At 37.5% G+C, this 12,389-nt stretch overlaps 2 protein-coding genes and 1 non-coding gene across 4 annotated transcripts in view; all 3 read right to left on the bottom strand.

The window, feature by feature from the left end:
- Window positions 1-587: 587 nt before the first annotated feature.
- Window positions 588-5,625, bottom strand: LOC109997580 (ras-related protein Rab-5C). The gene is made up of 6 exons (XM_020652113.3): window positions 5,467-5,625; window positions 4,275-4,644; window positions 3,707-3,858; window positions 2,938-3,060; window positions 2,695-2,788; window positions 588-1,529 (listed from the first exon to the last, which is right to left on the bottom strand). Exons 2-6 carry the CDS (start codon window positions 4,441-4,443, stop codon window positions 1,405-1,407), a joined length of 663 nt encoding a protein of 220 aa, XP_020507769.1. The 5' UTR covers window positions 4,444-4,644; window positions 5,467-5,625; the 3' UTR covers window positions 588-1,404.
- A 1,298-nt stretch (window positions 5,626-6,923) lies between these two features.
- Window positions 6,924-7,918, bottom strand: LOC109997570 (uncharacterized). The gene is made up of 3 exons (XR_010664929.1): window positions 7,596-7,918; window positions 7,240-7,353; window positions 6,924-7,107 (listed from the first exon to the last, which is right to left on the bottom strand). It is a non-coding gene; the product is annotated as an uncharacterized protein (transcript).
- Window positions 7,919-10,076: 2,158 nt separating this feature from the next.
- The window catches only part of kcnh4b (potassium voltage-gated channel, subfamily H (eag-related), member 4b), a 34,299-nt gene continuing 31,986 nt past the window's right edge, over window positions 10,077-12,389 (bottom strand). For both annotated transcript variants that reach the window (XM_065950069.1, XM_065950068.1), the window contains one exon: window positions 10,077-11,993. In XM_065950069.1, coding sequence (XP_065806141.1) covers window positions 11,067-11,993 — 927 coding nt within the window. In that variant the 3' untranslated portion in view covers window positions 10,077-11,066. The remainder of the gene's footprint in view (window positions 11,994-12,389) is intronic.

Here is a 12,389-nt window from a genome sequence, read left to right as displayed (position 1 = left end):
TGATGTAATTTGTATGTATGTGCCTTTAAAGGCGGAGGTAGCACACTATTCTGTTTGTTTTTATCTCTGAATCTTTTTTGATGACTAATAAATAGCCAGCATCTGTTTAGATATTATGTTTTGATGATATCTCTTTTAATTAAGCAAGGTAAGGAGATATAATAATGTAAATGGATTACATGTAATTAACACTGCTTTATAGCCAAGACATTTGAATAAGATATAATAAGAAAGAAATACAAACATTTAAATCTTGGAAAATTTGGATAAAATTAAGAGAGTACTTCTTAATACTTAAGTCTGAATTGAATAGGATTCTAAACAGAGCAGTTTATTGATGTATTAAATGGGACATTTGGGAAGACATCCCCTTACTTATTTTTTTGTCAGAAAACACTATCTTATGAATGTGGAAGTCATGGTAGTCCACTCGGGGGTTTCCTTGTGTTAATGTCAAACCAGGCCGGAGTGATCTGAACCCACCACCATAGTCAGCAAACACATTTAAAAGTATTCAGATGCAAATCATCAAAAATGTCCGTCACAGCCACACCACTCCACTCCACTCCAAAGCAAGTCAAACAAAATAAATCTTGCATGTTATTTATTCTGTTTAAGATTTACAAGTTATTTTCACATTTCATTTTTTCCAAAAAGGGCTAACAACTCTCTGGTGATACAGGTATGGAAACACAATGAATGCAATTAACTCCAAGTGTTGCAGAGTTCGGAGACATCTTCACATGTGTAGCCTATGGAATCACGACCTGCTTTAAAAAAGCTGGAGCTTTTCTAATAACTGTGTCATATTAAGGTCCCCGTAAAGAACAAATTGCTTTGATCTTAACTGCATTAAGACAAAACACCATCAGGTTGACTCATTTGAAACTTCCGCATTAGTAGTTGGGTATCTTTAATAAAGATGATCATTTTAGAGGGAAATGACAAGAGTAGAAAAGGAAATTCAAATTCCAATATACATGTATGCATATGTACTATAAACATACATATACATAACACAGACACACACTCCAAAAGGGGGATAGCAAACAACCTCAGCATCACACTTCAGAAAAATCATTTTAAGACTATTGAATCAACTGAGACAGGCTGAAGATGAACAGGGAGGTAGATAGATAACAGGGGGAAAAGACAGAAGAGAAGTAGTGAGGGATCTTTGTTATTCCCTCTAGCTTATGATTCTTTAAAAAAAATGTTCCTTTAATCAAAGAGGATCCAGATAATCTCATCTGTAATCTCAGTTTAAGAGCAGGGCCGGCGAGTGGCTCTGCCTTCTCCTGCCTCTGTTTTTTTTTGTTTTTTGTTTTTTTTTAATATATAGCTAAGAGATGTCCTTAAAATGATGTTCAGGGCTCGCTTACTAAGTTCTTTGTGTTGTACTTGCTAATTGCCCGAACTGCAACACGAGCTGCGGCCCTGAGGAGCAGCTTCCTGTAGATCCACTCCCGTCCTGGTCCGCCCGCCTTGTCCAGCTCCGCCCTGGGCATCGTTCTTTGGTAGCTTCTTCGCTGCAGGGACAAGATCAGGAAAGTTTAAATGTTTAAAGTTGTAACACATACTAGGTTATACTATACTCAATTAACTGCTGGCACTTGGGTGGATAAAACATACTTGGCACATGTCAATGAGAAGAGATCAACTCAGAAACATAATATAGAAAAAACTCTTATTTGTAAATACTTTAAGAAGTGCTGTGAAGGATTATCATACTTTTCTTGGAGCTCAATAAATGACATTAGCCTCCCATTATCCTGCATAATCCCAGGTCTTGAAACAAGCATTGTCCCTATCAGGTATACATTTGCTATTGGCCCACACAAGTTATGAAGCCTGAAAGTGGAGGAATATCCCCAAAGTATTTTGGGCTTCATGTCTAATTAACGTGGTGTTTTAAACAACGTGTTTTGATGGCAGCTTTCATGGCAGCTCTCAATTGTGTCGCCCAAAAACACCGGCACAAATTAGTAGATTCAAACCGCCTCCGTCATAAAGTAGGGTGAGAACGTGTTTTGTCCGAAGTGAAGTTTGCAAATAATGTCCTCATTTGTTTTTGTCAATATTACTTGGGAGGGTGCAAGGGAATTACATGAAATAAATTGAGCGATTTAGGTAAAAAAAAAATCCTTTTTAAGATATTTATATGACCAATTGTTTGGCGTGACAGTCCATCTGTTAAGAGATTCTATTACAGATTCAACAATATGATCATAGTTTGCAGGATACAGATCATTAATGTCACGTGTTATTCTAATTTCCAAATAGCTGAATTGTTCTCCAGGAGCTGAACAAGAGGAGTTTGTGATTTCAGTTGCAGCCTCTCGTGTTTGTTTAGATACATTAAAATGTTTAGTTTATATTTACTTTGAATCCTGAAAATGTCCCAAAACTCTTAATTATTTCTAACAAAGATGGAACTGAACAATCAACGATGTGGTTAAAAAAAAGAAAAAAAGAAAAGAGGACAACATCATCTTCATAAAGTGAAGATCCCTGACATATATGGAGAGTCTCTAATTAAGTCTAAATTAATCAGTCAATATAAAAGTCAAACAAGGATACCTATTGAATTCAGTTCAGGTTTGGAAAGCTGTGCCAGTTTTTTTTTAAAATGTATTTATATATAATTCTTCTTGGCTCAAGAAATAAGAGGGACGTAAAAGAATGTTGACTTACCTATAGCCATGAAAATCTCATTGACATTCATGGCAGTCTTGGCTGAGGTTTCCATGAAGAGAAGACTGTTGTCATCAGCATAAGTCTGTGCCTCCTAAGGACATCATTTAGAAATATCAAGAGCTATATTAGACATGTTATTGCACTGACAAGTTTATGATAATAAAGGCAAAAGAGACGTTAAATATCTTTAATCATGAAGCTGTAAATGCAAAGTTAAATGATATGTTTGTGTGGTCATACCTGGAGATCTACAGCTCTCTTGTTTGCGATGTCCGCCTTGTTTCCAGCCAGAGCGATCACTATGTTAGGGCTGGCTTGTCTCTGCAGCTCCTTCACCCAGTTCTTAGCTCGTGTAAAAGTATCCTAAAATAGCAACAATCGTTATCAATAATATTCTCCCACAAACAACTCATATCAGGAAGAAATTTAAACTGTGAGGTTCATTTACACTTTCAGGTGCACACTTCTGTATTGATATAAATGAAACTGACCAACACCTGACCTCAGACACCCACCGGTCTACTATTAGACTAGGTGACATTTCATTTAAAATTAAAAAGACCTTTTATCCTTTAGCCTCCAAACACACCCCCATTTAATACTCCACATAACCTTGGATATCAACATAGCTTGGCTTACAACTTCAGTATACAGGGCGCTGGTTAGACTAACTGTAAGTTAGCGCGCCCCATGTATTGAGGCTGTTGACCTTGATACAGGGGGCCCGGGTTCGAGTCCAACCTGCCAATCTCTTTTTCCAGGTTCCAACTCTATACACTGTCCTATCAGAATAAAGGCCTAAAAGCCGGATAATAAATCTAAAAGAAATAATAATATGAAAGAAATCAATATTTAGGTTTTATGTATTTTTATGTCACTGACATAATGAAAACATAAAATATTTAATACAACTACAAAAAAAGTGCAGAAATTATGAAGCTATAACCCATATATTTCATTTTAGTGTCATGACCTTGACCCCACTCTTTCCCCGGCACGTGAAACCTACTGTATTGGTAATGTCGTAGACCACAATGGCGGCCTGAGCACCTCTGTAGTACATCGGTGCAAGACTGTGGTAGCGCTCCTGACCTGCCGTGTCCCAGATCTCAAACTTCACAGTGGTGTCGTCCAGGCAGACGGTCTGAGTGAGGAAGGCGGCTGAGAAGAATGACAAAACATGATCAGCTTAATGATGATATGTTAGAGTCCATCTTCCTGCAGTGAGTGAGTGATTCAATTCTGTTCATAGCTACGTCAAGATCAGACTCAAAATCAATATTTATTTTTAACTAGTATCAACCTTTTAAAGGGACACACTTAAATGTGAAACACCAAGCGTCAACAACACTGAATCAAAACTGGTATCACCAATCTCATTAAATGTTCAGCTTTCTTGACAGATTAGTTCCTGATTTAACTGAATTTCAAAAGTTGAATGAAGGGAAAGTTCAATTCAATTCATATTAAAAACTTTGTGCACATAAAAACCCCAATACTTACCTGGTGAATCCTCTGAAGGCATTTTGAACAACATTCCCTTCTTTTAAATCGAGAATCATGGTTATCTCTCTTACCTCCAATGGTGCTCTCTTGGAATTCATGAAACTGGCCTTTGACAAAGCGCAGCACCAAGCTGGACTTGCCCACCGCAGACTCCCCCAGCAGCACCAGTTTAAACTGGCAGATTTTATTCGCTGCTGCGGCACCATTGGGCCTTGTTGATCCTCCTCCGCGCCCGGCCATTTACAAAAACAGAGGCTATCAAAAAAAACGAGAAGACCTAAAGAGGCGCGAAAACCACGGGGTGTGTGCAGGGTGTGGATAGGAAAACCGTGTCGCGCAAGGCACCGATGGCAAGCAAAGGCTGGATGAACAAAAAAATCCTGAAAGGAAGGACCAGATCGATGTGGCAGTGGCGGAGTGAGCTGAGTGATGCTTTCTTTCCTAAAAATTAAAACATAGAAAACAGGTAGATTCATATAGATTTAGAAAATGTAAACAAAAGAAAACATTTTAAAGTTGTAGTTCAACTGTCAAGTACAAGTATTACACACTAAACATAGGCAAAGCCATTTCTAACACATGCAGATATTGGTGCTGAGAATAAATATGACTGCAGTAAACAACAAGTACAAAGCTGTAAGGAAGATTTTTAAAACAATTTTCACACTTTATTTAAGGGGGGGAAACAATAAACACAACTTGGGGAAAAACAGTGTGGCACAGACTCTCCACATTAACATTTAAAATATCCTGTTTTCTGTTGAAAATAACATTTAATTGGTGTCACTGTTCAAGTCATTGTTGTTCTCTGAGCCACCCAAACTAACCTCACCTCATGAGACATTGTGATTTTAAATGTTATTACTCAGACTGAAAGGCTAAACAAGGAGTTTTCAAACGGGGAAAGTTGATAAATGTCAGTAATTTAAGGCTTTATCGAGTTGCCACAGTTATAATTACTCTATTTTAAGATGTTTAGGTGTCAGCTATTTGATGTCAACATCACTAATAAACAATGTTTACAGGTTATTACATCTACCTGACTCAAATTAAATGAAAACCTTCAAACAGACCCATTACATCACAAACCTGCTGACATTGCGTTTGCCCGCACAACCAGACAAAACAAACAAACAAACAAACGAAAAAAAAAACAGAAGCAGCTATGAGTTAGCTGCGGGGCGAGACGAGTTAGCAATGCTAAGTTTGGTGCTAACAAGTAAAAATACTACAAGGACATTATTAACGCGTTGTTGTTCTTACCAACGACGACAACTAATATCCACTCCGTCTTAGAAACCTTGCGCTGTAGCTGTTTCGCTTCTTGTTTACGGTGTTTTCCCCCTAAAAACGCTTTTAGGTTTAGTAAATTGTACGCTTCCGCCTTGTGTAACCAAAATACTTCCTGGATTCGTCTGTCATGTGATGCAACGTCACAACCAATCATGTGGCCGGATAGTGTAGCGTCAGAATCAGAATCAGAAATAGTTTATTAATCTCAGAGGGAAAGTCGATTCGAGGAGCACAGCGTTTAGGAGGTAACCTGGAGGTAACTCATTAGTCATTACCTTACATCAGATATTTCTTCTTCTAATGAGATTCCGTCAGGCTGTATGATACAAATCAGATATTTGAAATTATTAACTGACTGTATAGACGACTACGGAGTCCCACAGAGGCCACGGCTGGATTTTTTTTTTTGCATTCACAATTTTTTTGCTTGACTTTTTATGCATTCCATTGTAGCCCACTGGATACGAGTAGGCCGATCTTTTCTTTATTTAGGCTCATAGTCACAACTACATTGATAGCTGTTTTGTGACTGTAGTCTAAAAAATCAGCTTCCGAGTTGAAGTTTACTTTTAATAATAACATATTCAAACCATAACACATGGACCAGATCTATCATGTGCGCAAAACGATTAAATGCAACTTTAGCCCTCAGAAAAAAAAAACCTGGAAGAGCGTTTTAATTAAAGGATAACTTTCTAAAATATTTTTTCTAAACTTCCACTAATAATAATTGTTTATTTTCATTCTGGGAATTAGCCTATGACGTGTGAACATATAGGCTATGTTGCAGATGGTAACCTATTCATTACACACTTTCTTTCCAATAAGCTTTAAATTGTGATTAATAAGATTTTTAAAATATTGTAGGTTCAATGTTTTTAATATATATTTATAAAACTTGCTGCTCTGACTGAAATTTAAAGTGAAATCTACTAAACTAAACACTGTGACTAACACTGTTTTTTTTTTTTTTTTTAAATACTTTACTCAGTAAGTCTGTAATGTACCACAAGGTGGCACAATGACAAAACAGAAAACATATATTAGGTCAGCAGTAATATTTTCTTGACCAAAAACAGTCTTTAAAAAAAAAAATATATATATCATGCATCAAGCATGTGAGCACAAGCACAATCAGTTGCATATGATATGCACAGGAATAATCGTATATATCATTTAAATAAATGTAAGGATTAAAAGTGATTGTACTTTTTTGAAAGCATAATTATAACTGTAAAACTGTTATATTCAGAGTGGCCTTTAATATGAACTTTAAACCATGGTGGAAGTGCTAACACCACTTTTTATAAGAATATAGTTTCCATTAAACCAGAAGAATAGTTTTTGACAAAACACAAACATTTAGAGTTAAGTTGTTCCAGTAAAGTCATAAGAAAAATAAACAATTAAAACAAAGTGAAAAGGGGAAAGTTGCAAGTGACTGAAGTTTATTTGATGTTTATTTTGAGGAGAAGATTTTTCAGATTATTGACCTTAAACCATCAAATGCATTGCACAGATCGGTGGTGCAGCAGGTGGTAGATGAAATGCCTGGATTATCTAGCCCTCTGCACTCCCTTGGTTCCATGCAACCTTGGTAGAAGAAGCCAGCTGCAAAACACAATAAAACAAAAAAATGATTATCAGGCAACTTCTACAAGGATTCAGGTAAACAAAGCACTCTGAATGATTTTTCTTTTTAAGCTGTTCAGTACATTGAAAGAGAGCACTACTTGTACTTACGTGCTGCAGAAGGAATCCTTACATTGCCGCAAAACGGCTGTGAAGTAGGGCAGGTCTCCACAGGGCTCGGACAGGGACGTGCTGGGCCTCCACACTTACACTGCAAAGATTCCCCTGAGAATAAAATGTAAAATGATGGATACAAACTGGCAATTTATTTTCAGTTTAAAAAAAAAAAAAAAAAAAAAAAAAAGATCTTAAAGCTTTGGAAATTACGAATCAAAAGTTTTTAAAAGAAGACTTTTCTGGTTTTGAGAATGATTTGTGTGGTAAAATAGTTTCCTGGCTGTTTTGTGTGTGTGTGTGTGTGTGTGTGTGTGTGTGTGTGTGCGTGTGTTTCCTGTAGATTTACTCACCCTGGCTGATAACCAACAACACGAGAAGAGCAACAACAACTGTCTTCATGTTCACTCAATTTCTCGTTTCCAGTACACCAATCTCTACGAGTAAAGTCAGATAATTGTCCTGCTGGAGCTGACAATGTGCTGTGCTGCCAGGCTGAGTCCCTTTTATCTGGACTTATGTTGTGCAATCCATGCAAATCCAGTCTTTTATTTACTCAATAGTTGTTTACCATGATTCTCTGACACACAGAGTGACAGAACAACAGACATGATTGCTGGGAAAACCCCACCGATAATGCTAATGTTTCTAAAAAATCAAATGTCCTCCGAATAATTTGAGCAATCAAGCCTCAATGTTTTTTCCTGCATGAAGACATCTGAGCGAGTGATGGACTCACACAAATAGTTTCCCAACAGGTGATGTTTGCCAATATTTGTAGGCAATGTTGAAAGAGAACCAAACCAGTCGCTACTTTGTACGCCAAGTTCTGTTTGATCTTTTCATTTTAATCCTTACTCTTTATACTTTGAGAAAGAGCACATAACACATCAACAACTTTGAAAATGAAATGGTTTCCAAATAAAATTCCAATATTTCCTTTTTAAAAAAAAAAAAAATTATTTTAGTTTGAAAATATATATTGAGAGCTCAGTGCTGTTTAATTGAAAATTTTTGCAAGAAGACGAGATGAAATTTCTTGCAAATAACAATTTTGGTCGACCGTGAGTTTTGATGTCTTTCCCTAAAGTTTGCGTGTTGAATGAAGACAATCTTAGATCCAAACAAAATAAGATTGTGACAGAAAGTGTAAAAGAAATGCAAAACAATAAAAAAAAAATAAAGTGTGTTCATGAAGAAGGGAGTTTTAAGAAATTATAGTAAAGCCATGAAACAGAAAGAACCAAAGCAGGGAAGAAGTCTGCTCTTTTCAGATCTTCACTCCAGGAAAAGAGCAGACATTGTTGAACAAACCTAGAACCAATAAACTGACCACAATGTATTAAGAAATCAGTGGTTATTGGCCATTTGCATAAACAGATGACATTTCTTGGGGGCACAGCTGAGATTTGTATACAACATATACACTGTAGTAATCTTACAAGTCTACCTCCACCTGGAAAAAAAAACCTCTTTATAATTTATCTATTATTTTTGGTTTAATTATCTCAGTCCGGTAACTAAAGGGCTAATGTAATGGAGTCAAAAGTACAATATTTGCCTCTGATAAGAGAGGCTTCAAAGTAACCTTCCTACGAATTTCAAGGATATGTTAGCCTATACAAAAAAGTTGTAGGCCTTAAAGCATTACTCACGTTACTATTTATCTCTAAAAAAGTATTTTTCCGCATGAGATCTTCAACAACAGTAATCAATTCATAAATTCATAACAGTAGAAAAGTAATGGTAAAATAGAGAATTCAGAAATATTGACTTTCATTTATAGGAAACGGTGACTACACACAAAAAAGTGATGAACCCACTTGAGTCAAGATGAAAATATGATTTTAGCTGAACACAGTGGGCTACTTCATTACATTACTGAAGTGTTGTTTCAATCATATTTAATTCACGTCTCCTAACTGTAACTTTACTGATGTTAAGACTGCTTTTAATAATGTTCTCAAACTTTTCTATAACGTAACAGCTCACCTGTGATGATTCAGCAGTTTAACCTCTTCCGAGAAAAGACGCTGCAGACACAAAGTGATTTGGATGTATGATGCAATATGTTCCCCCACTTTTGTTTGTTTTTCACCAGATTTTCTCCCAACTTGCCAATAACCTAATCGATGTAGCTACCGTTCCCTACTAAATAAAAAGTTAAATATTAAACTTGAGGACCCGATACGTAAGGGACAAATGTAATTGTTTGTTTTGACTGAATCATGTGCTGTACTTTATTAAAGCATTTTTCTTGCTGGGTCCATCTCTTTCTTTTGAGTTATTTTTTTTTATTGAAACAGTTTTACTAAACTCAAGGCGACCTGTCTAATAGGTTGACAAATGTGATATGATTTTGGTTAATCAATACAGGGTTACCTCATTTTATTATTCAGAAAACATGTTTTTTTTGTTGCTTAGTTCTAAACGTGTAGTTGATAATCCTGATTACAAGAACCAGGGTGAAAGATGAAGGACTGTACTGAGTGATTTTCTCTAGCCTCTACAGTAAGAGACTCAAATATACATGTCTATACTCGTAAAAATAATTGATCTGCAGTTCTCAGTTAAATTCACTGAACAAACCAGCAACCAAATACATGAATGCAGTAATAATCTGGCGTTTGAGAAAAAATAGAGCACCTTGGCTAACACAGGGAAAAGCAAAACCTTGAAGAATGATCAGAAATAGAGCAGAAACCATTTTGTTAATGAAGCGTTGAACTTGATCCTGACTGACATTGCAGTCGCTGTTCATAGAAAATGTAATATTCCACAAAAAATTTAATTAAAGTGTGATACGTGTGACACCACAGTAAAGGACACAGTGATAGTTTTCTGCATACTTTATTGAGTCAGCCAAGTAGAAATCATTCAAATAGAACAAAGTTCCTTAATACTTACTTAATAATATGAGTTTAATGACAGTATGCTTTCACAGGAGGCATTCACACTTTGTAATTTAATGACTGTACTAAATCGCTTTTCATCTTAAAGTTTATATTTATTTATTTGTATTCATTAGCAGCATATATGTGTGTTCATAGAATTGTAGATCCTTGAAAGAGAAGGGTTTCTTTTTTTGGGGGGGAGTGAGAAATTAAATCTTTTTCCAAGTGCAAACTTGAATGCTTTAGTGAAGAAAGAAACACATTTTTTTAAATGTCCTGCAGGATCATGAGAATTGAGTCAAACTGGAGATTTTCTTCAAGATCATAAATTATATACTGCTTAGTTTAGTTAGAATTTCAGCTAATCAAAGGGCTAACCCATAAAAAATAACCAGAACAGAAAAAAACACTCAATACAAAAAAAAAACAATCAATGCTAAGTGATGCACACGTGTCATTTCTTCCCCTTGGTTTCTTATGTATCTTAAACATCCAACATCACCTGTCTACATACAGCATCTGTGTACACAATCAACAGGTTCTCATGTAGAATGCTTACACATTGATTTTGAAACCTTTTCCTTAGGAAAAAGAATAAACAACTTTACCATGCAAGGAGGTAACAAGTAGTATCAACTGCAAAATGCTTTAAGGGTTTTGGAAAAAATATACAGAATAGACTGGAACTCACTGCTGTGGAACTTTCTCTTTTTCTCTTGAAGACACACTTCAGTAAAGCTTAGACAATGCACAATGACATGCTTTTGCATAGAAACAGTGTTTGAACAACATGAGAGCCCAGATTAAAAGAAGGAAATACAGCACACAGAGGTTTTTAAAAAAAAAAACACTTGAAGAAGTTGCATTTTAGTGACTTGAGTTTTTCATCCAGCTGCAGTGATATCAGTGAGTCTGCCCCCCGAAACGTGTTTAATCTGTGAGGTCCAGACACCATGACTGCTCTGTGCTCTGAGTCTGCACGCCGATGCTGGACCTTCTAGAAGACGCACTTCCACTGTCTCTGCTCTCCGTAGACCCCCCGTTTCCCAGTAGGCACTCCAGACTGGTGTGTTCTATGGCAGACGGGTCACCCAGAGGTGATCCTGAATCGAGGGAGGATCTGAGAGATTGGCCTGGCAATATTTGTGGAGAGACAGACGCAGAATGGATTGAAGGGTTTGAGTCCTCAGTTTGAAAGATAGAGGTATCCTGGATAAGATTATTCGGATGTGACTCTGAGGGCAGGCAGAGGTTGGGGTAAGAACTGGGTGACGAGTCCAGAAGGCTGTGTGTGGAAGCACCTGTAGATGCACTGGACAAAAGGCAAGAGAATTCATTGCTCTCACTGGGAGGCTGCAGGCACAGAGTGGGTTGGGACTGGCTGATGCTGCTAGGGCTCGCACAGAGAGGTCTGTTTTCAGAGTCTTCATGAGGTGCCAGGCATTGACTTCCACTCTGAAAGCCTGGGCTGACGCTAAGAAGAGATGGGCCGGTCCACAGGTTTGTGTTTTCAGAGCCTTGACATGGGCTCAACCTGGATGCAGAGTTTACAGAGAGGGCTGGAGCAGGTGGACTTGAGGATTGGGGTCTGTGTTTGGTCTCTGTTTCACCTGCTGAACTGTAGCTACAGTATCCAGCAGCAGGGCTGCTTTGGTGGCCGTCATGTCTCCCAGGATTGCTGTGGTAGTGGTAGGTTGGAGCTAGGTTTAAGGGTATGCTGGTGTTGGGGGCTACACCGCACAAGTTTGAAGGCTGGGAGCTGGTGTAGTGCTGCTGAGACACATGGACCTGCAGGAGGTGGATAATGTAGTGCAGGTCTTTCCTAAGATCTGATACTTCCTTGTGTAAGGTGCCCATCTGGAAAAAATAAAGAACGCATTTTCAATTTAAAAATTGAGCAAATGTGGAAAATAACACAAGCACAGCTTTTCCCAATTTAGCCCCCAGCACAGAGACAAATAAATCAGCTTCTATCTGTGAGGTTTAATCCCAGACTCAAGTAATTTTCTGATGACCTTCCAAGAGAGGACCAAATAATTTATAATCATCTCTGTGACTCCTAGAAATGGCTTTGTCTGCAGTCCTGAAATCCAGAGGGACCCAGGCAGAGGTAACTGACGCAAATAGGGAAGAAAGTAGACAGAACACCAGGAACAAGGGAGTGGAACAGGAGGGGAAAGGGGGCCAGAGGAGGGCAACAAGCAGCGCGAGGCTGTCGTCATATTTTTTTGTTCCTGTGATTGTCTAGTCAGC

Source organism: Labrus bergylta, chromosome 21, assembly GCF_963930695.1.
Source record: "Labrus bergylta chromosome 21, fLabBer1.1, whole genome shotgun sequence".
Classification (NCBI taxonomy): domain Eukaryota; kingdom Metazoa; phylum Chordata; class Actinopteri; order Labriformes; family Labridae; genus Labrus; species Labrus bergylta.
The sequence above is the reverse complement of the archived record's forward strand: the minus strand, read 5'-3'. Positions and strand labels throughout refer to the sequence as shown.